The following is a 27,580-nucleotide window of genomic DNA, read 5'->3' on the forward strand; positions in this document are numbered from 1 at the left end:
TCAGTCTGACTACAGAAGAATATCCCATTGCTCTTTATTTTTATTTTATTTTTTTGTCTTTTCTAGGGCCACACCCGCAGCATATGGAGATTCCCAGGCTAGGGGTCCAATGGGAGCTGTAGCTGCCGGCCTACACCACAGCCACAGCAACTCGGGATCCGAGCCGCGTCTGCCACCCACACCACAGCTCACGGCAATGCCAGATCCTTAACCCACTGAGCGAGGCCAGGGATCGAACCCGCAACCTCATGGTTCCTAGTTGGATTCGTTAACCACTGCACCACGACGGGAACTCCTCCCATTGCCGTTTAAGAAGGTGACAGTTGGAATTGGATCTTTAAGTGGAGAGAGGACTTAGTGTGAAATGCCTGCTGATAGAGAGTTGCTGAAATTTGTTTGGAACATACCTGCCCCACCTGAGTCTGAAAGTGTGTGCGGAGATAGGCCAAGAGAAAGAGAATGGATAAAAGGCTTCTTGGCAGCAAAGAGGCACCTCTTCCCTCCCCTGTTCCCCGACAGCCAGTGGAGATCAGTGGGGCCATCGAGGAGGAGTTCACTGTGGCCCGACTCTATATCAGCAAAATCAAATCCGAAGTCAAGTCTGTGGTCAAACGGTGCCGGCAGCTAGAGAACCTCCAGGTCGAGTGTCACCGCAAGATGGAAGTGACTGGGCGGGAGCTCTCATCCTGCCAGCTCCTTATCTCCCAGGTGAGTGCCGGAGGTTGAGAGCCTTTGAGTGCCATGGGAGGTGCAGGCAATGCTGTGGTTGTAGCACCCACATTTATGTTAAGAGCCTAAGGTCAACTGAAGTTAACAACAGAAGAGCTGGGAGAAGCCAGAGAGGGTCCGGCTAGAGACTCAAAGGCTCTGGGGGATGCTGCCCTCTGAGCCAAGACGGTCTAAAGAAAGGGTCTCCAGAGGAAGGGCCCCCGATCCTGCATCCTCGTGGAGGATGTGGCAGGAAGGGAGGCGAGCTAGAGCTTATGCAAGTCTATGCTGCCTGGAGTTGGATCCTTTGCTTTATCCAACTGCTTCCTCTCACCATCCCTCACCCCACCAGCACGAGGCCAAGATCCGCTCTCTCACGGAATACATGCAGAGTGTGGAGCTCAAGAAGCGGCACCTGGAAGAGTCCTATGACTCCCTGAGTGACGAGCTGGCCAAGCTCCAGGCCCAGGGTGAGCCCCTCTTAAACCTCCAGCCCATCCACCTTGGGTCCTGAGATGGCAGAGGCGACAGGGAGGGACAGTGACAAACATCCAAAGAAACCACCTGAAATCACACTCACCCACGCATTAGACCGAAATCGTGGAGTTCTGCTCACATGCTATTTATTTAGCAAGCTTTTGCATGTTGCTCCTTTTGTGTGAACCACAAGCGCTCCATTGTTCTCTGTCCCTGCTGTATGAAATTGGACTCTCCTCACCCGGAAGAACATCCCCGTGGGCTCATTCTGGGTAGATGTGCCCTGCTCTGCCTGGAGCGCTGGTCACACTGTGAAGTTCTGTCTGGAGGAGGTAGGTGTGATGTAAGCTCTTTCCTGCAGAGACTGTGAATGAAGTGGCCCTGAAGGACAAGGAGCCAGACACACAGGACGCAGATGAGGCGAAGGCAAGTGGGGATGGCTTGGGGGCAACGGGGCCTGGTGGGGCTGTGCTGGCCCTCACCAAGCTGGGGTCGGGGAGTTTGACTCTGAGCCTGAGGTGGGGTTGTTCGCAGAAGGCCCTGGAGCTGCAGATGGAGAGCCACCGGGAGGCCCATCACCGGCAGCTGGCCCGGCTCCGGGACGAGATCAATGAGAAGCAGAAGACCATCGATGAGCTCAAAGAGTAAGAGTTCCCCAGGGTGGCTCCAGTCTCTACCCTGTCCTCGTCCTCCAGCCTTGCTGTGCCCCCTCAAATGTTTCCTCTTGCAGGAGAATCTGGTTCTTTAACTTCCATGTGTCATTCCCTGACAATGACACAATGTTGCAGCCTAACTCTAGGACGTACAGGAGTTAAGGGCTAGTATCTCTCAGCAAGGCTCTTCTGATGAGATAGCTCAGGGCTCTCTATGGTCAGGGAAGCAGTGGCCTGAGTCTGTCTCTGACATACAAAGGTAGATGTGTCAGCCTCACCTGGACCCACATGTACAAGAAGGAAAGTGTTTAAGAAGCTAGGCTTCCCTTTGGCCCCCTCTGACATCTTTTTGGTCTTCCCGATACCTCCTTGCCCTCCACAGCCTAAATCAGAAGCTCCAGTTAGAGCTGGAGAAGCTTCAGGCTGACTATGAGAAGCTGAAGAATGAAGAACACGAGAAAAGTACCAAACTCCAGGAGCTGACGTGAGTGACGGGTCTGCCTGCAGATCTGTGGTCCCACAGGCTCAGACGTCTACTCAGACATCAGGCAGAGACAGGACACAATCCTGGTGTGAATTTGGTGACCACCCAATTTAATGGGGGGGTGGGGAGACTTCCAGGAATGACTCTGGTCAATGTCAGCTGACATGGAAAGATGTGGGTGATGTTCCATGAAGTATAAAGAGCAGGTTACAGCAGTATGAATGCTCTGACCCCATAACATGTGTATGGGATACACGTGCATCGAAGAGAGTCTGGAAAGATGGACACCAGCATGTTCATGGTGGTTTGATCTGTAAGTGGTAGAATCATGGGCTTTTTACAGAACTCATCTTGCTTACCCCTTTTTTCTTTTCTAACTTCCGCGCCATGAACATGGGTAACTTGGGTAATAAATAATAATAAATATAGATTAAAGAAATGGAAGAGGGAGGCAGCATGGTCCTGAGGGAGGCTTCCGTTTCCCTCTTCCTCCAGATTTCTGTACGAGCGACACGAGCAGTCCAAACAGGACCTCAAGGGTCTGGAGGAGACAGTTGTGAGTGGATCTCTTCTGTGCCAAGTTAACAGGGTGGGGGTGGGGGGTGGGGTGGGGGCTTCAGATCTCCCCCTCCCTGATTTCTTTCTAATCACATTCCACCTGCCTTCCTGTAAAGTCAGTCTGTGGCATAATCAGGACACACCTTTTCCTAAAGGATGGGTGACTCGTTTGACTAGAGAGACTGAAGGTTCCAGTAATTTCCAAGGGGAAATGGTGACTTGGTATTTGGCTGCCCCCGATTTATTTGTTTTTTATCATTCTTTCCAGGCCCGGGAACTCCAGACCCTCCACAACCTTCGCAAGCTGTTCGTTCAAGACGTCACGACTCGAGTCAAGAAAGTGAGTGCCACCTCGGGGTCTTTCCAGCCCCCCGATTCTCCTCCTGTCCTCAGGTTTCCCCAGCCCCTGTGGCCTCTGGTGGGGCTGGCTTGGCCTGGCCTGGATGGGACCTGGACTGGCCTTGGGACAGTCACATCTTCCCTCCCCCTGCCCCCCTGTCTCTCATCAGAGTGCAGAAATGGAGCCCGAGGACAGTGGGGGGATTCACTCCCAAAAACAGAAGATTTCCTTTCTTGAGAACAACCTGGAACAGCTTACAAAGGTTCACAAACAGGTAAGGGGGCCAGGGGGCTGGGGTGGAGAGAACTCCTGAGGCCTAGGATGCCTAAATCCTTGGGGGCCCTTGGATTTCGGAAAATCTATTTGCATGCTTTCCTGACATTCCCCCTTTTGCCTTTCCAACTAACCCCTTCTTTATACCGGATTGGGTTCCACTTTTATCTTGTTTTGTTCTATGCCTGTTTTCCCTTCTCGAAGCTCCCAACCTGCCTCTGCTCAAAGTGGACTTTCCCAAGCCTACGTTGCTGGAAGGAGAGGTTGAAACTGATGGGGGTTTCAGGGGCGTGGGGCTGTAACCATACACGGGGGATGCTGGTCAGACATGAGCCAGAGGTGAAGAGCAGTGAGACGAGAAGAAGCCAGGGAAGCCGGCCTTTCTCTGGTGGCAGGGTCTCCAGCTGCCTAGGCCTGGGGCAGGCATGCAGGGAAATTACTTGACATCCTCCAGGTGGCCCAGCCTGGTCAGGGCCAATGATAACGCCAGTGTATTAAGTTGCTGCCTCTCTGTCCTCCTCCCTGCTGCTGCGGTTCCCTAGGTGGATGACTGGGTTTCAAAGGTATGGGGTGGGAAGGTAGAAGGGGCAGGCAGTCCAAAGGAGTCAGGACAGGAAATGTTTGGTGCATTCAGAGCAGAAGCACCCTTGCTAGTGCCACATAGCTGAGCCTTGAGGACAGATGTAGCAGACTGTCACCTGGCTCTTTTAACTGATTCATAAAATAAACCCTAATCTATACTTATTCCCTTCCTTTCAAATCCACCTTAAAATTCCTTTTAAACTTATGTGCTCATTAAACTAGAGCTTAAACATCTTTTCTTCCCAGTGCGGTGCCTAGCATGTATAGTAAATACCTAGTACACCTTTTCTTTTTTTAATAATGGAAAAAAAAAATCCCAGAACTGTGGGCCACTAATCCTCTGCCGGGCTTATTTATTAATTTTATTTTATTTATTTTTTTGGCCACATCTGTGGCATGCAGAAGTTCTGGGACCAAGGATCGAACCCATGCCACAGCAGTGACAATGCTGGATCCTTAACTCACTAGGCCACCAGGGAATTTCTGTTTCTTTTATTTGGACCTGCAGAGGGCTTTGCTATCATCTCTTCCTCTTTGCATATTACAAAACAGTGTGATAACACTGTTTATAGAAAAGTTGAAAGAGAAGAAACATAATCAATTCTGCCATTCTTTTTAATTTCTCTGTGTTCATTTTTCATCTCTATCCAAATGCATATTATATTGTTTTTTTCCTCTTTTTTTTTTTTTTTTTTTTTTTTTTGCTTTTTAGGGCTACACCCGTGGTATATGGAAGTTCTGGGCTAGGGGTTGAATTGGAGCTACAGCTATTGGCGTACGTCACAGCCACAGCCACATGGGATTCCCCAAACCCACTAAGTGAAGCCAGCGATTGAACCTACATCTTCATGGATACTAGTCGGATTTGTTTCCACTGAGCCATGATGGGAATTCCCTCAATTTTTAATTGTGATAAAGTACATGTAATAAGATTTACCACCTTTAATCATTTTCAGAGAACTGTTCAGTGGTATTAAATCCATTCATAATGTTGTCCAACCTCTACTACCACCCCGCTCCACAAGTCTTTTCATCTTGTAGAACTGAAACTCCTTTCCCATGAAATAAAACCCCCCCATCCCCCACTTCCCTCCAGCCCCTGGTCACCCCACTCTACTTTCTGTCTCCATAATTTTGACTACTCTAAGAATCTAACCTAAATGGACTCATCCGGGACCTGTCCTTCTGTGAGCGGTTCATTTCACTTAGCATAATATCCTCCAGGTTCATCCACATTGTGGCACATTTCAGAAAATCACAGGCTAGGGGAGTTCCCACCGTGGCTCAGCAGTCAACGAACCTGACTAGGATCCATGAGGATGGGGGTCTTCTCCCCGGCCTCGCTCAGTGGGTTAAGGATGCAGCGTTGCCGTGAGCTGTGGTGTAGGTGGCAGACTTGGTTTGGATCCCGTGTTGCTGTGGCTGTGGTGTAGGCTGGTGGCTACAGCTCTGGTTCGATCCCTAGCTTGGGAACTTTCATACGCTGTGAGTGCATCCCAAGAAAGAAAGAAACAAATAAAGAAACAAAGAAAGAAAAGGGCTTCCTTTTCCCCCATGAAGCCCCTGCCTCTGTTCTAAGTGTCCAAGACCAAAAACTGCTCACCTGTAGGAGAGAGGATCCCTCCTAATCTCCTACCTCAGCAGACACGAGACTAGAAAGGCAAACATGAGAGATGGAGAAACTGCTCATTTAACAGAATCTCATTTAATAGCCAAGGCCATAGCCCTATTCCAAATTAAACTAGTTATTGTCACACCAAAACATTATTTATCATCTGTAAACTGTCCAAAATTAAATGGACACTTCTCCCCGTGTTCCCTGCTGCACTGATTTACCTACTGTCTTCCAAGGCCGGCTCCTTTGCAATCTGCAGGGCCCCCAGTGGTTGGGTGAAACCTTGTAAAAAGATTAGGAAGACTTTTCTGGCTGCAAGGTGGTTGCTACGGTGCTCTAACTTAATTTAAATGGGGGGGAGGGAGAGCCCAGAAAATCCTTGAATGTGAAGGTGATGAGCACAAATGTTTGTGAGACCTCAAACATTTTCTTTCCTTCCTATGGGGCAGCCGTGTGTATGTGTGTAGGGGTGGGGGGGCTCCTGTCTTCTAGCTTCCGCTCCTGCTCTGCACTGCACCTAACCCGTGCTCAACACCATATCCACCCTCCAAACTGCTGCTGTGCTCTTGCTGCCTCGCCCTGTGCATGCCCACAAAGCCATCTCTGGGTGAGGGGTGCACCTCATCCCCATGTTCCCTGGGGCTGTTGTCTGGCACCAGCTGTGAGATATTGGGGGGTCGGTGGTGTCGAGGCCCGGAAGAGACTGGAACAGGGTACTGTCACAAGAGTTCTGGGCTACAGAGGAGTTCCTGTCGCTGCTCAGTGGTTAACGAATCCAACTAGGAACCATGAGGTTGTGGGTTTGATCCCTGGCCTTGCTCAGTGGGTTAAGGATCCGGCGTTGCCGTGAGCTGTGGTGTAGGTCGCAGATTCGGCTCGGATCCTGTGTGGCTGTGGCTCTGGCGTAGGCTGGAAGCAACAGCTCTGATTCGACCCCTAGCCTGGGAACCTCCATATGCTGTGGGATCGGCCCTAGAAAAGGCAGAAACCAAAACCAAAAAAAAAAAAAAGAGTTCTGGCCTACAGAGGCATTGGCACGTTTTCAATGCCCGGAGAATGATGTAACTTTTTAATGCCTGACCACCGTTTGCTAAAGGGAGAAGGAAAGAACTGGCCAGAACAGCAATTAGATAAAGGGAATGAGGCCTTTGGAAGGGACAGCATGGTCTCCACCTTCCCTGACTTGACTTTTTTTACTCTCTCTCCCCACCCGTACCCCACACTCCTGCCTGCCGGCTCTCTTTCCGGGTTGGTCACCTTTCTCCTGGCCTCTTCCCTGGGGCTCCCCTCCGCATAGCTGGTACGTGACAATGCAGATCTGCGTTGTGAGCTTCCTAAATTGGAAAAACGACTTAGGGCTACGGCTGAGAGAGTTAAGGCCCTGGAGGGTGCACTGAAGGAGGCCAAGGAGGGCGCCATGAAGGACAAGCGCCGGTACCAGCAGGAGGTGGACCGCATCAAGGAGGCCGTTCGGTACAAGAGCTCCGGCAAGCGGGGTCATTCTGCCCAGATTGGTGAGTGGGGTGCGGCCGTCCGTAATCGAGGGGAATAACCACCTGGGGAGACTCAGCAAATTCCTAAGTGTCCAGCAGCCCCACCCCGGCCTCACCCACCACCACCCAGAAAAGTATAAAAGTGAATTCTCTTATAAGCACCTCAATTCAACTCGAGCAAAGTGACCTCAAGGACCTGAGCCACAGAAGTGAACAATTAGCCTCATCTCGGTCATTTTCCTTTCTTTGCCACAGCCAAACCTGTCCGGCCTGGCCACTACCCAGCATCTTCACCCACCAACCCCTACGGCACCCGGAGCCCTGAGTGCATCAGTTACACTAACAGCCTCTTCCAGAACTACCAGAATCTGTACCTGCAGGCCGCACCCAGCTCCACCTCAGATATGTAGTGAGTGACCACGGGCGGGGGCTGGAGTCCCAACCCAAGGCTGTCTGCCCCCTCTAAGGCATAAGACTGGGTTAATTATTGGGTGCAACTTAATTCTTTTCCTAAGTAGCTTCATTTCCAATCCTTTCTCAACTTCGCACCTTTGATTAGAAGATGGGCATCAGCCCTCCCAGCCTGCGGCCATGTTTGTTGTCCTCTAGTCTCTGGGGAGGAGGGGGGGAACCGCTCCATCCCTGAGGGTGAGTGTGGATTAGTGAGCCTCAGAGCAGTGGAAGGTGGGTGCCAGAGGTGGCGTCTCTCTCCCCTGCTCCACCCAGCTTTGCAAACTCCTGTAGCAGCAGTGGGGCCACATCTTCTGGCGGCCCCTTGACTTCCTACCAGAAGGTCAACATGGACAATGGTGAGTGAAAAAGACAGGTAAGCAGCCTGTGGGATCCCCAGGGAAGGTTGAAAAGTACCAGAAAAATAAGTGACCCTGTACCTACAGCTCAAACGCTGGGTAGCCCTTCAGGGTCTTGGACTCTTAGAAGTGGATTCCTCCAGTCACCTGCCTGTCCCCACCCTTCCCCTCCCTTCCCCTTCTCTCCTCAGTGACAGCTCTGGAGGCTTTTTTTCCAACCGAATAAGGAGGCAGCATGGGGTAGTTGAAGACAGTGCCACAGACCCAGATGACACCTATGATCCCAAGACTCTTAGCTTTTTCGCCAAGGGATCAGGAGGAGAGAGGGTTTGGGGTGACTGGTTATAACACCCAGTCTCTTTTTTTCCTTCTTTCAATCCTGTGTTCTCCATGACGATCATCTCTTCAGGAAACACCACAGATATTAATGACAATAGGTACACCAGTCCCCATTTCTCTTGGGTTCTCTGGGTGGGACCAGAAGAAAGGGTTAAATTTCACTCGTGCCTACGTAGAGGTTCCCTGGAGCCTTTGAGGGAAGGAGGAGGAAGTGAGAACCATCGGTCCCTCTTGCCATCACCCTGCTGTCCAGGAGGTCTGGTCATTCTGCTGCCTCAGTGCAGAGCACTGTCCCCTCCTCCAGTCCCCCCATAGCTCCTCCCCATCCTCCCCATAGCTTCTCCCCCCATAGCTCCTCCCCATCCCAGCCATGGAGGCTGCGGGAAGTGCCATGGGCATCTGATGACCTGGGTTTATCTCTGCCTTTGGGGACTTTGTCACCTTGGGCAAGTTGGCTCCATCTCTCTGGCCTTGATTTCTCCCCCTGCCCCCCATATTGCTGCCCTTCGTTATCTCACAGGGATGCTGAGAGAGCAAAGTGACAGGAATGCTATGGTTGATACAGAGCTGACAATGCTGTGATTGTGCTGGGTCTCTTCTTCCAGGAGTGACCTGCCATGCGGCTATGAGGCTGAGGACCAGGCCAAGCTGTTCCCTCTCCACCAAGAGACGGCAGCCAGCTAATCTCCCACATGGACTGCTGCGTACCTGCACTTTCAGGTAGTTTCAGGCCCCTTCTCTGACCAGCCTCGGGTTGCCTCCTTTCTTGCCCACAGCTTCTGTTTCTCTCGCTTTTTAAAATCATCTCAAATTTTTTACTATATAGTTGTCCCTCAACTCCTGCTGTCCCTTCCCGGGGGGGTTCCATCAGAGCCACCCCATGTCCTTTGCACGCTGGCTTCCTTCCCCTCCCCCCTTAGCTTGACCACTGTTGTAGTCACAGTACTGCCTTTGGCCACTAGGGGTCACTGCAACATGTCAAAAGAAGTGGGCAAGGGCAGGGTCCATCTAGAGCCCCAAACACAGATCACAGCAGGATGTAGGAGCTATTAGGAGACCTTGGGAGATCATCTCAACCATCCCTCTGCCTCCACCCTAAAATGATTTTGGATGGCAAGTACTTTCTGAATTAAGACATCTCCAGTAAAGGTGATGTTTGACTTACTCCTACCCCTGTGTCCTATATTCCTCATGTCTGTATATGTCACCAATAAGCATTAGAAAATGCCCCAGGAAGTCTAACTTTTTGTCCCTCTAACTGCAGGGTCAGCACTCCCCTCCCATCTTGCCAGTGGAGGTAGAAAAGAGCTGTGTGCCCACCTCCAAGCCCCCTTCTCTGCCTCTGTCCCAGGTCCTATCCCCCATCCTCTGTGCTCTCCCTGCAGTGTATACCTTCCTTCCTGGTTCTCCTGTGTCACCAGGCTTCTCACCAGGGTTGCTTTAGGGCTCAGAATCCCAGAATCCTGGGCAATGGGATCCTGTTTATTGTCCACTGTGGATCCTTGGCGAATGAGAAACAAGAGAACACAGCCAGTCTCCCCCTGGACTGCATCCCAAGCCCAGCCCTCTCCAGGGGTTTCCCAGAATAATAGGCCAGGCACACATGGGCAGAAAGGCATGAGAAGCAATCAGTAGGAGTGGGGGAGGAAGAGTTCAGGAAGGCCTGGGGGTGGAGGAGCAGGGGCTGGGAGGGTGGCGTCTGGTTTTGGGTATCAAAGGGACAGGACTGTAAGCCGAAGTTGGTACAGATGCCACACTGTTCCCGTTCAGCAGCTGGGCTGCAAGGTGGTTCCTCACAATGTCTTTCTCTTTCTTCCCCAGTTTCTAAGAGGGACTGAGGCCTCTTCTCTCAGCATGCTGCAAACCTGTGGTCTCTGATACTAACTCCCTCCTCAACCCTTGTTGTTTGACTGTACTACGTTTGATGTCTTCTCTTACTCTGTATCTCTTTGTACTCTGTATCTATATATCAAAAGCTGCTGCTATGTCTCTCCCTTCTCTCTGTCTTACTCTCTAGTATCTAATGATGTATTTAGCAATTTCTAAGCATAGTATACCCTCCTCATTTGGGGCCATAGGGAGGAGGGTCAATGTTTCTTTCTCTCATATATGCGTCTCTCACACTGAGTGGTGTTAGTCAAAGAGATGATAAAAGGAAAATGGGAGCTAGAGGGCTGTGATCCTTCACACACACACACACACACACACACACACACACACACACACACACACACATGCACACACAAAGCCTTAAGCAGAAGAATGTCTTGGCGTCATAAGAAGATACAGAAATAGATTCTTCCTCCCTTCTCTCTCACATTTAGCACAGGGGAGGGTAAAATGGAAGGACTGCTAAATATATGGAGAATTGTCTTCAGACGTCCCTCACCCGAATGGAGGGATTCCGGGTGTGCACCTCTGCCCTCCGAAGTCTGCCTTTTGCCTCCCTCCTCCCGTTCCCCCTGGACAACCCAGAACATGGATTACTTAAGGGACCACTTCCCTTTCTCCTCAAAACTCCTTTTAATATTTTCTACTGCAGTGCTCATGACCAGAACCCAGAGCTGCTTAAAATTATTTTGAAAAATTGAGGAGGCTGACCCATGTCTGGCAAAATGGTTGCTCATCTGTCCACAGTGATAGTTATAGCTAAGTATAAGCAAAATGATTGCTTCTTTGGCTTTGGGGGGTAAACAGGCTGGAAAATTCCTAAGTATTTTTTGCCACAGGGATGAGCTGGATTCCTTTCTCTGTTCCACACTGGGCTGCATGTCCTTCCCACTTCCAGCTTTTGGTTTGGGGGCTTCCAGTTCATTGGCAAAACAGGTATTTTGAAACACCTTCCTTTCAAGCTGAGCCTGACTTTTCCCCAATCTACACATTTTCCCCCACAAAGAATTCCTTCTATAATATCTCCATCTGGCATTAAGTGCACTTTAAAGGAAGGGGCAGGGCAGATTTTCCAGAGGTGGAGGAGCCCAAGGGCTTGAGTTGGGTGGCTCCCTGCCTCCCATGTAATTTATAGGACTATTGTTTTGGTTTCATATCCTTTCTTACCACATGGTGCTAAGGTGGCTTTCCAGGTAACTGCAGGGATGGAGAGTGGAGGTCACAAGCCAGCCCCAATGAAGAAGGAAAGTCTGGTGTCCAGAGAGTCAGCTTTATCCAGGATGGAAGAACAGGGCGGCAGGGCAACCTGTCACTTAGTTTCTAAGTCAGGAAAGAAAGCTCAGTGTGAGTGGCCAGCTGGTGAATACCGGCTGTATTGGCCCGTGATTCCTCCAAGAGAAAAAGTCCCCTCTCCCTTTACCTGTTGGGCCCCCGTCTTATATAAAAACTTGGTATTCTTATTCTTGAATAACTAAAAGTGATGCAGGCCTGGGCAGTTTGCATTTTTGTTATTTGGTGGAAAAGCTTCACTAGTTGAGGAGCCCTTGAACAGCCCTAAGAGGCCCCCAGGGGTCTGTAGAGTGGTTTGAAAACCACTGCTCCAAGGAAAAGGGTTCAAGCTGGCTCTCCTGCCCCAAGCCCACAACTCATATAGCAAAGGGAAAGGGTGGGGTAGGTGAGCCATGCTGTCTCCAGACCCAGGTGGAGAGGCAGGAAGACACTGGTGTACCTGCTGACTTGTGTTAATATTAGCCAGCAGGGCACCCAAGAATCCAACGGGCTTTCTGTAATCTTGCCACCAAATGATTCTTTTAAAACACATAAGAAAATGTGAAGGGTGTCGGACAGATGAGGAGAGAGGTGACAGTGGGAACAGCTTTCTCTTTAGCAAGATGTAAGGGAAATAGAATTCACTTACCGAAATAAGAAACAACACACACACAAAGCCTTCCCCAGAAGCTTCACTCTACATCCTCCTCCTCCCCTCCCTCCACCCCTCACCACATTCCTTTCGAAGAGCCAGGGTCACCAGAAGCAGTACCTGGCCTGCCCACTCACATCTGCCAAAATGTTGCATGCCAGCGTGGAAGACAAACCAAACCGCACAAACCCCAGTGTGTATTTACTTGATGTACATAGATACCTTTAAAATAAAATAAATTCAATGATGACTCTACGTTGTTGTAAATCTTTATCCCTTCCCTCCGTAATGGCATTATGACAGTGTGGTATATATCCTTTCTAGGTGTTCTTCCATATATTTACATGCAGGTTTTTCCCCACTTGACAATATATCCTAGAGATCTTTTCAGGTCAGTGTACACATTTACATCATGAAAAAAATATATACATATAATTTTTCATAAACTTATCCTATAATGTATTCAACCATTCCACTATTGGTGGACATTGATCTAGACTGTTTGTAATTTTTGACACAAAATGGTATCCTGTTCTCTTCGTTTCCCCCCAAGACTATCCCAAGTCCCTGCATCAGGTCCATCCCCCCTCTATAGTGCATCTCCATCCATTCCTTGCCAAGGGCTCAGTTCTCTTATCCCAAGATCTTTTACTGTAATCACCCTTCTAATCCCCAATTTAGAGCATACCCCTACCTGTCTTCTCTGCTCTTACCTCAAAGCTTCTGAGATGAGTGGAGAAAACCACACAACCCAAACATCAGGGCAATTAAGAACAAAGAGCCACAGAGCTTAACTGGATCCTCCGATCTGGTATAATGTTCCTTCTGTGTATACCTGCTGTTTCCTCCCCACCCCTCAGAGCAACTGGTCTAAACCCTCACTCCTCAAGATCCCTTCTCACACACTTCTCTTAGGCAACAATTCTCTTCTTTACAGGAGAAATGAAGATGATTGAGCATAAGATTCCTCATCCCCCCGCTACACACACACCTACACACTTACCTCTGTCTGCACAGATCCTTTCCTTTCTCCCTTCTGACAAGTGATAAATCTCCCTTTCCTGGACTAAATCAAGTCCCTTCTAGATCCTTCATTTTTGAGATACTTACACATATATATTCACCAATATATAAAACAACTAAAAGTGATGCCGACTTGGGCAGTTTGCATCTTCTTTGTTAACTTCTGTATCAACGATTTCTCCCTACCCCTTGGTAAGGTCTCCCTTAAAAGTGTGTTTTACAGCATGTTTCTCTATAAGCCACTCACTACCCACCTTGTTTTCTCACAACCCAACTTCCTAAAAAAGTCCCAAGCGCCTCCTCCCCACTTCTTTATCTCCCATTCATCCCTCAGCCCGCCTTGATCTGGCTCTGGCTCTACTGAAAATGTGTTCCAAAGGTCACTAGTTGCCAAAGACACTGGGCAGTTCTCCATCCTCGTCTTGCCTCACCTCTCCATGACATCTGACACTGCTCTCCATTCCTTCCTCTCTTGAAACTCAACTTCCTTAGCTTTTGTGACCCTGCTCTCCTGGCCCTTTTACTTCTCTGGCCACCCCTTTGCAGTCTTCTCCCTGGTTTATACCAGGGTTCAGCTCTTGGTCTCTCCTTGCTCTCCCTTGGGAGTTGTCATCCACACAGATTCGTGGACAATAATTAAGTCTGTATCTCCAGCCTAGACCATTCTGCTGAACACTAGGCCCATATGTCCAGCTGCCCTCAGGCACCTCAAACACATTCCAAATTGAACTAATGTTTTCACTAAAACTGCTCCTTTTCTTCACTGCCATCATTCTTCGCCTTTGCCAAAAGTCAGATTTCTTCTCAACATCTCCCTTTCCTGCAAATCCCAATCCACTAGGAATTTTCCAAATTGACATCAAACTATATACCTTTATATGCCATCCCCTTTTTCCCAACCCAATAGCCATTGTTTGTTTTATTTATTTAATGATTTTTATTTTTTCCATTATAGTTGGATCACAGTGTTGTGTCAATTTTCTACTGTACAGCAAAGTGACCCAGTTACACATACATATATACATTCGTTTTCTCACATTTTCCTCCATCATGCTCCATCATAAATGACTAGATATAGTTCCCAGTGCTATATAGCAAGATCTCATTGCTTATCCATTGCAAAGGCAATAGTTTGCATCCCAATAGCCACTGTTTTAGTTCCTCATCTGGTGCCTACACTGTTGCAATACTCTGGTCACCCTCCAGAGCGATGCTTGAGTGGTCCTTCTAAAAGCACAAAAACCACTTAGGGGATTCTCTTCGTAAAGTAATCCTTTCGGGTTAGCCTCAGGCGGTAGGTTATTCCCAGAAACTGGGCAAAACCGGAAGGCGGCGACTTTGCAGCAAAGAAGCCCTCGACTGGGCGGTTAATCAGGCTGGCCCAGACGGCATCCCCATCGCCTGGGTGACCGGCCTGGGCCTCCGCACTGCTAACAGCGATCAGGGTACCAGGTTTCCGCGCGCCTTCCCCGGCGCCAGGTGAGCCCACCTTCTGCGCAGGCGGGCGGGCGCCAGGAGGGCGGAGTCGGCCCGCCCCGCCCGGCTCGCGCGCCTGCGGGCCAGCCTCCGGTCACATGACAGAGGCGCAGGTGAGCGCCGCTTCCGGGGTCGGGCGCTCGCATCGCGACCGGCTCCGGCTTTCACTCGGTAGAGTGCGCCGGAGACTATGGCGTCCTCTTCAGTCCCGCCGGCCACTATACCGGCGGCGACAGCGGCCCCCGGCACGGGCTTTGGCTTCGCCTCCAAAACCAAGAAGAAACATTTCGTGCAGCAGAAGGTGAAGGTGTTCCGGGCGGCCGACCCGCTGGTGGGCGTGTTCCTGTGGGGTGTAGCCCACTCGGTGAGACTCGGCCCTGGCCCCACCGCTGCCCAGTCCGAACCCCTTAGCTCCTGCTCCTCCGGGCGTACCTGTTTCCTGGCTCCCGCCTCCGGAGCCCCTCGCGCTGCACGTTTTCCTCGGGCTGTTCTGGTCCTTGCCCACCTACCCTGAGGTGTTCTCCCAGCGTACCATTTCGCTCTAGACTTTTTTTTTTTCTTTTCCTGAACGTAGACTTTTGTCTCTCCCTGCGCCCTTTACTCCTCCGTTGAGGTTCTATCTTCCCCACCTGAAATCCAGCTCCCTGCCTTTTTCCTGCCAGTTACAGCCTCAGCCCCAGGTCAGGGCGACCGGCCTGGACCCGGCTGCATCCGGAAGGACTTTAGGGGGAGTAGCTCTTCTGGGTTGGTGGTGGTGAGGACGCCGGTGAGAGTGTGAATATAGAAGGGGAGCGGGGAGGGGAGCTGGTCGTGAGGGAGCTGGTCGTCACTCTCCTTTGCACCTTGCTTTCTGGGTCGCTGTCCTGGACTTTGGAACTTTGGCTTTGAGGAGAAGCCCCAGGCTTCCTGGACGTTCTAATCCTGCATGTCCCATACCTTCCCTTACAGAGGTACAGGCATTTCAGAAAAGCTACTGCCCTGAACCCAGGGGTGGCATTGACTGGGGACTTAATATATATTTGCTTTTAAGGCTTTGGTCTTAAAGGCAATCCATTGCGGGCTGGAGTAATGGTATTTGGTGTAAGTGGGGGTCATCTTTGACCAAAGAGATGGCTCAGGAGCTCTGGTCCTGGGGATACTATGGTGGTAAAACTTTAGAAGCAGGAAACTGCTGTAGATGGTATGGCCTGGGAATCAGGAGGAGGCCCAAGAGGCCAGTGCATCTTCTTTCCTGACTATACCTCAGGTGAGGCAAGCACAGCTACTGCCCCCCCCCCTTCCCCCAGATCTAGAGTTCAAGAGATGCGGTGACTTTGAATGTGACAGGCGATATTTTAAAAATTCAACTTCATTGAAATGTCATAGTCATGGAGGTGGAAGAGGATGAGGAAGAATACAGTTTTTGTCCCGTTCTTAATTTGTGGTTTAGAAAGCCATTTGGGGTCTGCCAGCTCCCTTTTGGATTTGTGGCTCTGTGGACTGCTCCCAGCTCTCCAGGTGGTAATGTCTTATCAGGGAAGATTCAGCCTAAGATTCTTGGTAAGGGCAAGGCTGATGGAAGCAGGGCTGCCTCTCTTCCATACCTTTCAGGTGACTCATCCATCCATCCCTTTAGGAAGCTTAAGAGGAGGATTTTCTTTCCTTTGGTAAGAATTGGGGAATTATGGATAAGACCTGCCTCATCTTCCCTAGGTATATATACTTTAGCCCCAACACCCCACCCTCCAGCCAGCACACATTTCCTTGAACATATGTCTTAGTGATGATTCAGCCTGCTTAACAGCAGGTGGCGAGGAGGGGGCATGAAGAACTGTAGCTGAATTTCATGCTGGGAATCTCTAGTGGCATTTTCTTTTCTTTTTTTTTTTTTTTTTTTCCTGGAGGAAAATGTTCTGTCCTCCTTTTCTGCTGAAAATGAGAGGAGCTGGATTTCACTGCAGTGTATGGGATTGAGGCTAGACCACATTTCATAACCTCTGTCGAATGATCAACTAGAGATAAAAATAAGTAACAACAACAACAAAAGCAGCCCCCCCCAAACAAAAACAAAAACAAAAAATGATCAAGTAAGGACAGGCAAGGAATCAATTTATTCAGTTACTAAACACTTCAGGACCGCTCTGTGCCAAACATGGTGCTAGCTAGGCACCTGAGAGATGCAGACCACCAGAAATGGTCCTTGCCTTGGAAGGGCTCACAGCCCAGGTGGGGAACTTATGTAAACTAGTGGTTAGCGTCATGTGATAAGTGGACTGTTAAGGGTGCAAGAAAGATGCTGCAGCAACACTGGGGAGAAAGCACATCTCTGGATTTCTCAGTGCAGGAACTCCCTTTCCACCCTGAATTAGCAGACTGCTGATTCTGGGGGCTGAGGAGAGCATGTGATGTTCGCATCCTTTGGGCTGTGGGTTGTCTTGACTTTAGTGAACAGACACGTAATGAGCTCATATCCTCCACCGGCCTGCATTCCCTCTGAAATTAGCTGCTTTTTTTCTTTTCTTTTTTTTTAAACTTACACTTAGGCAGGCGAGGACCCACTGCAGAAAACTGGGTCAGAGTGCTCTGGAAGGACTGCTCCTGTTTGTAAGAGATGCCTCCTTCAGGATATGGACCTCTCATTCTTGCCGCTGTTGACCCCTCAGAGTCCCATCAGCTCTCTTTGTACTTTGAAAACACCTTTTGTTTTGTTTCCAGTGGAGCATGGAACTGTTTGCCTTGAATGTCTTGAGTCTGCTGAGGGTATTTTTTTCTCTAGAATTTCTCACAGCTTTAAAAATAGTGCTGAGCTTACAGAGTTTGACTAATATAAAAGGATTGTTGTGAGCATGAAGTTCCATGGGGGCAGGAGTGTGAGGGACCGTGTGCGAGGGTTGCTAACTGCAGGCCTCGTTGGACTGCAGAAGAGATCAAACACAAACTCTCACCTCCATCAAACATATGCATAACCAGCGTTTTTAAAGGAATGAGGTTTGAGTTGTCCTTTTCTGACTCTTGCTCAGATGCAGTGTATAAGTAGCTCTCCAAACCCCTCTCACTGCCTTCTTGTTCTTGTTTTGGCTTCTCAGATCAATGAGCTCAGTCAGGTGCCTCCCCCGGTGATGCTGCTGCCAGATGACTTTAAGGCCAGCTCTAAGATCAAGGTCAACAATCACCTTTTCCACAGGTATGTGGGAATCCCTGCCCTTTTCATGTCAACCTTCCTAGAAGAAAGAAGAAATAATTGTAACAGTTAAGATTGAAAGAGTTGAAGTTTTTAGATAAAGAAGGCAACTTGCAGGCTGTATGGTCTAACCTTCTTCCCAATGCAGAAATTCAGTATTTTGCAAAGAAACCACTAAAATAATTTCCAGTGTTCCTTTTGCCCTATCTATACTTCCTAGTTTATCTCTCCTCTAGCCTGGCAATTCTATAGAGTAAATACTTTGAGATGCCATTGCCATTAACTTCTGAGAAGGACTCCCTGAAAGAAATACCTAAGTCCTCTAAGCCCTCCTTATCAGAAGATGCCGTTCAATACAGTGGAAGCTTGGAGTTCCCCTTGTGGCTCAGTGGGTTAAGAATCCAACTAGTATCCATGAGGATGTAGGTTTGATCCCTGGCCTTGCTCAGTGGGTTAAGGATCTCGCATCGCCACAGGGTGCAGTGTAGGTCATAGATGTGGCTCAGATCCTTTGTTGCTGTGGCTGTGGTGTAGGCTGGCAGCCGCAGCCCCAATTTGACCCCTAGCCTGGGAACTTCCATATGCTGGCCCTAAAAAAACAAACAAAAAACCACAGTGGAAGCTGTTGCTGGTATGGATTTGTGGCTCTGTCGGCTGCTCCCCACAGGATGTCTCTGACTTGCTTGGGTTTTGGGAAATGCTGCTGTTTGGATAGGCAGTAGATCCTGGTTCCACTTAAGTCATGCAGCTTAAGCAGGTCACTCAGCCACCCTGAGCCAGTCTTCTCTTCTATAAAATGGGAGTAATATATCTTTAAAGGACCTTACAAGGGTTTTATGAAACTCAAATAAGGTAATATGTGTGAAGGTGCTTTATAAACTGTCAAGCTGTTTATATATGTAAGGTATTATTGTTACTTTGTTTTCTTATCTTGAAAACCCTTATTGCAGGGAAAATCTGCCCAGTCATTTCAAGTTCAAGGAGTATTGTCCACAGGTCTTCAGAAACCTCCGTGATCGATTTGGTATTGATGACCAGGATTACTTGGTGAGAGTCCACTATTGGGCGAGGATAGTTCTTTCTCCCTCATAACTGCAGAATCCTTGAAACAGCCATGTGTGGAGAAACGAGGGCCTTGGCAAGTGATTCTTTACCTTTTTTGTGGTCACAGGCATCTTCAAAAATGTGATGAAAGCTATAAACCCTGTCCTTGGGGGAAAAAATGTAGGTACATTAAAAAAAAAAAATTTTTGTTTTCGGAGTTCCCACTGTGGTGAAGCGGGTTGGGGATCCAGCGTTGTCTCTGTGGTGACATGGGTTTGATTCCCGGCCCAGCACAGTGGGCTAAGGATCTGGTGTGGCCAGAGCTGTGGCAGAGGTTTTGACCCCTGGCCCAGGAACTTCCATATGCTGCAGGTGGAACCCCCCCCCCCAATTTTTTTTTTTTTTGCTTCAAATTTAATTCAGTCCATATATGGACACCTCCTCGTTCTCTTATGCCAGGGTTTTATCCACTTTCAGATATGTTCAGTTGACCACTATCCTAGACTTGCATGTCCATACAAAGGGAGAAGAAAAGAGCCTCTAGCCTGTTCTGTACCCCCAGGTGTCCCTTACCCGAAGTCCCCCGACTGAAAGTGAAGGCAGTGATGGTCGCTTCCTTATCTCCTATGATCGGACTCTGGTCATCAAAGAAGTATCCAGTGAAGACATTGCTGACATGCATAGCAACCTCTCCAACTACCACCAGGTCAGGCCACTCTCTAACTTCTTCTTCCCCGCCTCTCTCTGCTCATAGCTCAGCTGTCAAAGCACATGGGGAGACTTCCTATCCCCCTTCCTCACTACCACCCATTTTGTTCCCCAAGAAGCACTTGACATCATGTTTTTGAAAACAAGCCATTTCAAAAAGATCCTCTGGAGTTCCCTGGGGGAGAAGTGGGTTAAGGATCCAGCATTGTCACTGCAGTGTCTCAGGTTGCTGCTGTGGCACAGATTCGAGCCCTGGTCTGGTGACTTCTACATGCCCAAGGCGTGGCCAAAAAGAAAAAAAAAAGAGGGAACCTGCATGTACGTTTTTGTGCTTGACTAAATAGAAGAATTGAGGTGGGTTACTTCTCTTTTGGTGCTTACCAAAACTGCTGTGGATTGACAAAAGCCACATGTATAGCAAAGTATAAACTATAGACCAAGTCAGAATTAGATGAAGTGTTAACATCATATGCACTCTCAGGAATAAGTGCAGTTTGGGGAGAAAACCAGGATAAGTGCATAATTGGGATAAATTGGAGAGGAAAAGCCATGATCATTTCCAGCCTTAAGTGGAATTAGGGAACTGTTCTATCTGATCAGATGAATTTGAAATATGAAGTTTCTAGAATATTTTGGGAATAAGAACATGCATGAATATCTTCCTGCTGAAGAAAAATCTCACCAAAATCAATGAGCAAGAGATAAGTGAAAGACTCTAAAAGAGTTTTTGGTTATTTAGCAAATATTGAATGTCTGTTATTAGTAGGCCCTATGTTAGGCAGTAGAGAAAGAGGTGAATGAAATGGCCATGGCCTTTGAGGATCCCTTGGTCTAACGGCAGAGACCAGTAAGCTAGCACTAGCACACGGCAAGACACGTGCAAGGAGTAGAGCTTTCTAGGATTCTCTGGGGTGGCAGAGGAAGAGCATCCCAAATCATCTGGAGCAAGAGGTGCACCTGGGAGGCTCAAAGAGAGTTGTTGTTGGTGGTGGTGGTGGTGTTAGTTTTTGGCCACACGGGAGGTATGTAGAAGTTCCAGGGCCAGGGATCGAACCCATGCCACAGCAGCAACCCAAGCCACAGCAGTGACAATGCTGGACCCTTAATCTGCTGAGTCACCAGGGAACTCCTCAAAGAGAGTTTTTTTAGAGGGAGTATCCTAGGAGTTGATTCTTGCATGACTAGTAGGGAGCAGCCATTAGACAGGGTGGAAGAGAGCATTTTAGACAAAGGAAAACAGCACCTGTAAATGCACAGAGCCATGAGAGAGCTGGTGTTGCAGAGCTGCAAGATATTCAACATGGCTGGGGTAAGGTATTGTCAGAAAATAGGTAGGCAGAAGCCAGACTGTGAAGGGTTTTATAAGCCATACAAAGAGTTTGGGCTTTATCCTAAAGATGGTTTGCAGGGGAGTGATACATATATATGTAGGTGTGTGTATACATATGTAATTTACAAATAACATGTTAGACAGCATTTTAGAGAATGGACTGCAGGGGGTACCTACGGAGTGGAGATATCAGAAGATAAATATAATAGTCCAGGTGAGAAATGACAAGAGCCTGGAGGAGTGACAGCAGTGGAAATGGAAAGAAAGACATTTGCGAGAATTGTGGGAATTCAGGAAAAGGCACTCCAAATTCCTGGCTAGGGATAATTAGGTGCCCATTCACTAACAGCTGGGAAGCAGAAAAAGAGATTTTTGAAGGAAGATAGTTCAGATTTGGGCCGGTTGAGTTTGAGGTTTCTGCAGATCATCCAGTCAGTGGTTGGGGTATGGAGATCAGGAAAGGGGATTAGATTAGAAATATGGATTTCAGAGTTTTAGGTGAATAGGTGGTAATTATCACCATGAATACCAATAAGATTATTAGAGGGATGTGTCAACTGAAGTGAAAAGGTTGAGAACAGAACCTTAAGGAGCAAGTAGAGAAAAGAGCCCATAAAGGAGACTGAGTCGATGGACAGGTTTAAAGGTTTATGTCCTATCTCATTGCATACAGGATCTGAGAGAGGAGGCAAATTAGGAGAGTGGTATGTTGGGAGATGGGCGCTCAGGGTGAAAGAGAGTTTTTTTGTTTTTTTTTTTTTTTGGTCTTTTGTCTTTTTGTTGTTGTTGTTGTTGTTGTTGCTATTTCTTGGGCCGCTCCCGCGGCATATGGAGGTTCCCAGGCTAGGGGTCGAATCGGAGCTGTAGCCACCTGCCTACGCCAGAGCCACAGCAACGCGGGATCCGAGCCGCGTCTGCAACCTACACCACAGCTCACGGCAACGCCGGATCGTTAACCCACTAAGCAAGGGCAGGGACCGAACCCGCAACCTCATGGTTCCTAGTCGGATTCGTTAACCACTGCGCCACGACGGGAACTCCGAAAGAGAGTTTGAAGGAGCAACCAGTTAGTAGTATCAAGTGCCAACAAGTTGAACTATGACCGTGATTAGATACACTTGAGATTTGGCAACTGAGGGATTTGAGGCAGTGAGGAGAGAGAAATTTCAGAGGAGGAATGAGGGTAAAAATCTGATTTCACTGGTCTGAGGTGTGAATGAGAGAGAAAGTGGATTGATTGCTGAGTGATTTTCTGAGAAGGTTGGTTATGAAGAGAAGTAGGCAGCAATACTGAGAGAGATTGTAGTACTGATTTTTTTTTTTTTTTTTTTGAAAGAATCCAAATTATAGGGAGTTCCCATTGTGGTTCAGTAGTGATGAACCCGACTAGTAACCATGAGGATGCCAGTTCGATCCCTGGCCTCGCCCAGTGGGTTAAGGATCCACGTTTGCCATGAGCTGCAGTATAGGTCGCAGATGTGGCTTGGATTCCAAGTTGCTGTGGCTGTGGTGTAGGCTGGCAGCTGCAGCTCCAATTCAGCCCCTAGCCTTGGAACTTCCATATGCCACACATTTGGCCCTAAAAAAAAAAGAAAGAAAGAAAGAAAAAAGAAAAAGGATCTAAATTCCAAATTATAGGTCATCATGCAAACCGGTTTTACTATGGGTATCTAGTCCATCAAGAAACATTGGTCTAGATAAAATCATTCTGTTGATAAACAGATGTAATTTCTAATTCCTGGTTCTGTGACCACATACACATAAAGAGGATCTAAAACAAGGATACTAACACCCACCTTTCGCATCTCAAAGAATAAGATGAAACGAGACACTGAAATTTAAATTTTAAAATTCAGAGAATTCAGAGTTCCTGGTGGCCCAGCAGTTAAGGATTCCATGTTGTCCCTGCTGTAGCTTGGATTCAGCCCCTGGCCTAAGAACTTCCGCATGCCTCAGGCACTGCCAAAAAAAAAAAAGTAGCCAAAAAAAATTAAGAGCTGTTATACAAAAGGAATAAATCCGAAGAGATGTGGATTCAGAAACTGTGTGGATAACCTGGGGCATCCTGAGAAAACCCGCACTGCCTTAGACCATCTGTAGCCACTCTACTTCTCCCCCCCCCCCCCTCTGGAATGGTAGCATTTGAATTCCCACCCCTGGGGTGTTTGTGTATCTGCCGATCAGCCTCTCCCCCTCCCTTCCTCTCTCTCACCCCAGTACATTGTCAAGTGCCATGGCAACACGCTGCTGCCCCAGTTCCTGGGGATGTACCGCGTGAGCGTGGACAGCGAAGACAGCTACATGCTTGTGATGCGCAACATGTTCAGCCACCGGCTTCCCGTGCACCGGAAGTATGACCTCAAGGTAAGGAGAACATGGTGAGGGCTGAAGTGGAGGCTCCTGATGGCCTGAGAGTGGGGATGGGCCGGGGGTGGGGAGCACTGGCTGATTTCTTTTAAAAGCAAGAAGACTGTGGGTTTGAGGCCTTGTCTTAGGAGCTGGATCCTGACTGTTCTATTGGCCTCTTCTGCTGACTTGGTCTTTTGGGTCTCTCCACAGGGCTCCTTAGTGTCCCGGGAAGCCAGCGATAAGGAGAAGGTGATGTAATTTTAGGTGACAGTGTGAGGGATGGGGGAGGGCAGGTGAAAGGGATCTTCTTGGGATAAAGAGGTAGGGATCATCAGCTATTTATTCTTACCTTAAACCACCAAAAAGAAGAGAGATGTAGACTTTTACTGATCCAGGGATTGTTGGGAAGAGGCAGTGGGAAGAGCTGCTTTGTCGATGACATGGGTTATTCCATGTGGAAGGTTTGGGGATGGGTGAAAATGCCAGATTTCTTTTCTTTTCTTTCTTTTTTTTTTTCTTTTGGTCTTTTTAGGGCCACAGCTGCAGCATATGGAGGTTCCCAGGCTAGGGGTCAAATCAGAGCTACAGCTGCCGGCCTGCGTCACAGCCACAGCAATGCCAGATATGAGCCACGTCTGCGACCTACACCATAGCTTATGGCAACACCAGATCCTTAACCCACTGGGCGAGGCCAGGGATCAAACCTGTGTCCTCATGGATACTAGTCGGCTTCATTAATTGCTGAGCCACGACAGGAACTCTGAAAATGCCAAATTTCAAGAGTGAAATACTTTCCAGCCACCTCCCATTCTGAGTGCTCATATTCAGGCAGCTATTTTTGCTTAAGAAAAAGAAAGAAAAGTCAGCATGGCGGGTCTGGACTGAAAACCATAGGCATCAAGCAATGGGATGTGATTTGAGATACCGCTGCAGTGACTCAGTCTGAGGAAGCCACTGCAGGTTAGAAAACTAGGCAGCATCCCAGTCTGGGCCAGTTCAGAGGGGCTGTAAGATCCCTCTTCCCTGGGGGCCCCTGAGTTAGAGACAGAACCCTACCTAGAGCAGGGTTCCCTGAGACTCTCGGGGAAGGGCCCTCTTCCCAAGGTGTCCCTTTACCTGTTCTCAGGTTAAAGAATTGCCCACCCTTAAGGATATGGACTTTCTCAACAAGAACCAGAAGGTTTACATTGGTGAAGAGGAGAAGAAAATCTTTCTAGAGAAGCTAAAGAGAGATGTGGAGGTGATGGTTGGGGTGCTCTGCGAAATGGTGGCTTTGTTTCCCTTTTTGCTCCCTGCAGGGCAGTTGTCTTTCCTGTCTGCAGGATGAGGGAATTTCTCCCCTTCCCCTTGGGTTCTCTGTGTGTAGGGGCATTGGGTGTACATCATGAGAGCCCTACGGAGGGGGCAGCTGGCATGAGCTCAAAGGGTGGTCTTAGAACCTGGGACTTTTAGGTAATAAATGGCAGTTGTATACACCCCACCCTCAGTTTTTATACTTCCTTTCCCCTGGAGGGCCCTGGAAATTCAGGAGGGGAGATATAAGGGTGGTACCTGGGAGGAGAGGGAGATCTGGGGCATCTGATTTGTCAGTGGGGTCTCAGTTCCTAGTGCAGCTGAAGATCATGGACTACAGCCTTCTGCTGGGCATCCACGACATCGTCCGGGGCTCCGAACCTGAGGAGGAGGGGCCTGTGCGGGAGGAGGAGTCCGAGGGGGATGGGGACTGTGCCCTGACCGGCCCTCCTGCTCTGGTGGGCTCCTATGGCACTTCCCCTGAGGGTATCGGCGGCTACATCCATTCACACCGGCCCCTGGGCCCTGGAGAGTTTGAATCCTTCATTGACGTCTATGCCATCCGGAGTGCTGAGGGTGAGAGAGATGCTGGAAGTTTTAAGGCTGGGGGAGGGTAGTTCCTGGGGCCAGAGATCAGGCTGGTGGGTGAAGAGGCTGGTTAGCTTGGTTGGCTTTTCAAAACAGACCTGACTGGTTGCGGGGGTGGGGGTGGGTAGGGGGCAGGGAACTGGGATTATACTTGCTCTTCATTGCCGGTCTCTTCCCCCAGGAGCCCCCCAGAAGGAGGTGTACTTCATGGGCCTCATCGACATCCTGACGCAGTATGATGCCAAGAAGAAGGCAGCTCACGCAGCCAAAACCGTTAAGCATGGGGTAAGGGTTCCCTACAGCCTTTTCTTTCCTTTCTTGACTATTCAAGAGCCTCTCGTGCCAGAGTGGTGGGGTGGCAGAAGGATGAAGGGTTGGGGGTGGAAATGGTCTGGAGTGGTGTGGAGGGCGGGGAATGGGGAAGGGGGCGCTGAGACCACATTCCCTACCTCCTCTCACAGGCAGGGGCAGAGATCTCTACTGTCCATCCTGAGCAGTATGCTAAGCGATTCCTGGATTTTATTACCAACATCTTTGCCTAAGAGACTGCCAGACTCCATGGTGACTGCTGCTGTGTGTTCCAGGTGGTGGGGTTCTGAGAGGCTTGGGGCAATTGTGCATACTCTGGCCCCCACTTCTTCTCTTCCTCCTTGGCTAACTTCAGGCTACAGGCTCCTTCCACCCAAATAATTCCATCTTGTTGAGTAGGCTCTTCCTGGCCCTCAGAGTTACATTGTCCTCTCTCTCCTTCTTTCCCTCTCCCTCTCCCTCCAACACGCCTGCTTGCTTCATTAGCATGTTACTGTCGACTCTCTCCCAAGTGCCTTGATCTTTGTAAAATGTCCTGTTGTTTCCACAACATAGGAGGAGCTGGGGGAAGGGGGTTGTTTGCCATCTTCAGGACCCGACTGGACAGATGGATCTGGCTCAAGCGACTCCTCTGGATGCACTTTGCTCTGTGGGATGAACGCAGAGTGTCTGAATTTTGCTGATAACTTTATAGAACTCATTGTAGCATGTTTGCTCCCTGGTAGACCCTGGGATGGAAGCATCTCAAGATACTACAGATATGGGTGCAGGCATGCACACATGTGATGGGATATGGCCAGTCTTACACAGGTGGGGTGGAAAATGGTCAGCAGGCTGGTACCTCATGGAGGTGGGACCGATGAGGACTCTTGTGATTATGCAGGGAGTTGGAGAAGGACTCTGTCAAGGGTTGACTGCTCTCCAGTCTCTTCCCTCACCTCACCCGCCCCCCCCAAAGATGGCCACAGTGTTGAATCCTGGGTAAAAGTGTTTAACTGTTGCTGTTCTTCAGGACCTCACACCCCTCCTGGGGCTGGAACCCTTCATTGAGGGTATGGCCAATTCTAGAGGCTGGGAGGATGGGCCAGGGGTGACCCATTGCTAAATTTCCTTTTTTCATGCCTAGCCAATTCCTGAGGTTTTAGTCCCAGCAGAAGGGAGTATCTTTACCTGGGTCAACCCTGGTCATTTCAAGAGAATGGATGTCTCATGTGTGGAAACCTCCTCTATTCCCTGGAAGTGTGCCCCTAGGATACTTCCCCCACCCTTTCTCAAGTCCTTTTCCCAGTTGGATTTGTTATTCTGTTTTTTCCTGTCCTGTCTTATACTGCTACTGTGTCTCCCAGGGGACAGATGGCCTTCTTTGTCATCTTCACTCCACCCCCAGAGAGGAGTCAGACCCATAACTCAATCACCCAGCCCCCTCCAAAGATAGCTGAGTTGATGTGTGATATTCTCAGAATGTAGCAGACCCTGATGAGTTGAGAGATTGTCCTCCCTTCCCCCCAGTTCCTTTGGGGCTAAGGCGGCCATTCTTTTTGCATCCTGCATTCGCCCTGAGGCGTCTGCATTTCTCTGAGACATAAAGATGGGCACCAGCAAGTGGCCTTGGGGATGCAAAGACTCTTTGTTCTATCTGGCTGGACTGATCTGTCTCACAAGAAGTCATGAGGTCATAAAGGAGAATTTCTCCTGCCCCTCCATCCTCTCCAAAGGAAGTACAAGAGGAGTCCCCAGTTAAGGATTGGAGCCCCTATAATATCTTCCTGTCAGGAGCCTGATGGATCTTTTTCATTTCAACCATCTACCCTTCCCCTGTTGAATGCAATAAAACTCCATGACACCAGCAACTGTTGTTCTTTAGAAATGGGTTTCCTGACCATGTGGCTGATGTGTCATAAGCATTATGGTCTTTTTCATTTGTTGCTTCTGTTTTTCATCTCTTTTTGTTTTATTAATTAATAAAAAAAAGATCTTATGTATTTACTCCCATTGCTGTCACTATATAGAAAATAAATTATTGAATCCAAATTCCTTCACAGAAATGTCTCTTCCCCCCCACCCTTTCCCTTTTTTGGAAGCCTGTACTTAGGGTGCAGGGACCAGATGAAGAATACTGGTCTCCAAGGCATTGGGCCCCTAAGAATGTAGGTTTCAA

General features: G+C 48.9%; 2 protein-coding genes across 7 annotated transcripts in view; both read left to right on the forward strand.

Moving 5' to 3' along the window:
• KIF5A (kinesin family member 5A) overlaps nucleotides 1-12,397 on the forward strand; it is a 38,360-nt gene extending 25,963 nt beyond the window's left edge. Inside the window, exons 16-30 of one of the 5 annotated variants that reach the window (XM_021091865.1) lie at nucleotides 520-708; nucleotides 1,061-1,178; nucleotides 1,547-1,611; nucleotides 1,720-1,829; nucleotides 2,221-2,322; nucleotides 2,818-2,878; nucleotides 3,149-3,220; nucleotides 3,390-3,494; nucleotides 4,036-4,056; nucleotides 6,988-7,204; nucleotides 7,439-7,592; nucleotides 7,910-7,992; nucleotides 8,402-8,429; nucleotides 8,937-9,051; nucleotides 10,153-10,374. In XM_021091865.1, the coding sequence (XP_020947524.1) occupies nucleotides 520-708; nucleotides 1,061-1,178; nucleotides 1,547-1,611; nucleotides 1,720-1,829; nucleotides 2,221-2,322; nucleotides 2,818-2,878; nucleotides 3,149-3,220; nucleotides 3,390-3,494; nucleotides 4,036-4,056; nucleotides 6,988-7,204; nucleotides 7,439-7,592; nucleotides 7,910-7,992; nucleotides 8,402-8,429; nucleotides 8,937-9,015 (1,404 nt within the window). In that variant the 3' untranslated portion in view covers nucleotides 9,016-9,051; nucleotides 10,153-10,374. Of the gene's footprint in view, nucleotides 1-519; nucleotides 709-1,060; nucleotides 1,179-1,546; nucleotides 1,612-1,719; nucleotides 1,830-2,220; nucleotides 2,323-2,817; nucleotides 2,879-3,148; nucleotides 3,221-3,389; nucleotides 3,495-4,035; nucleotides 4,057-6,987; nucleotides 7,205-7,438; nucleotides 7,593-7,909; nucleotides 7,993-8,401; nucleotides 8,430-8,936; nucleotides 9,052-10,152 lie in introns of all 5 variants that reach the window. The other 4 variants (XM_021091860.1, XM_021091861.1, XM_021091864.1 and 1 more) reach the window with 4 other exon arrangements.
• Nucleotides 14,563-27,453, forward strand: PIP4K2C (phosphatidylinositol-5-phosphate 4-kinase type 2 gamma). 2 transcript variants are annotated; one of them, XM_021091878.1, is made up of 11 exons: nucleotides 14,563-15,005; nucleotides 17,707-17,804; nucleotides 18,752-18,848; nucleotides 19,408-19,551; nucleotides 23,101-23,247; nucleotides 23,443-23,481; nucleotides 24,359-24,472; nucleotides 24,834-25,101; nucleotides 25,295-25,398; nucleotides 25,575-25,674; nucleotides 25,978-27,453. In XM_021091878.1, exons 1-10 carry the CDS (start codon nucleotides 14,832-14,834, stop codon nucleotides 25,653-25,655), a joined length of 1,266 nt encoding a protein of 421 aa, XP_020947537.1. In that variant the 5' UTR covers nucleotides 14,563-14,831; the 3' UTR covers nucleotides 25,656-25,674; nucleotides 25,978-27,453. The 2 variants fall into 2 exon arrangements, with proteins under 2 accessions (XP_020947537.1, XP_020947536.1); XM_021091877.1 differs by having other exon boundaries at nucleotides 25,575-27,453.

This window comes from Sus scrofa, chromosome 5 (assembly GCF_000003025.6).
Source record: "Sus scrofa isolate TJ Tabasco breed Duroc chromosome 5, Sscrofa11.1, whole genome shotgun sequence".
NCBI classification, from domain to species: Eukaryota; Metazoa; Chordata; class Mammalia; order Artiodactyla; family Suidae; genus Sus; species Sus scrofa.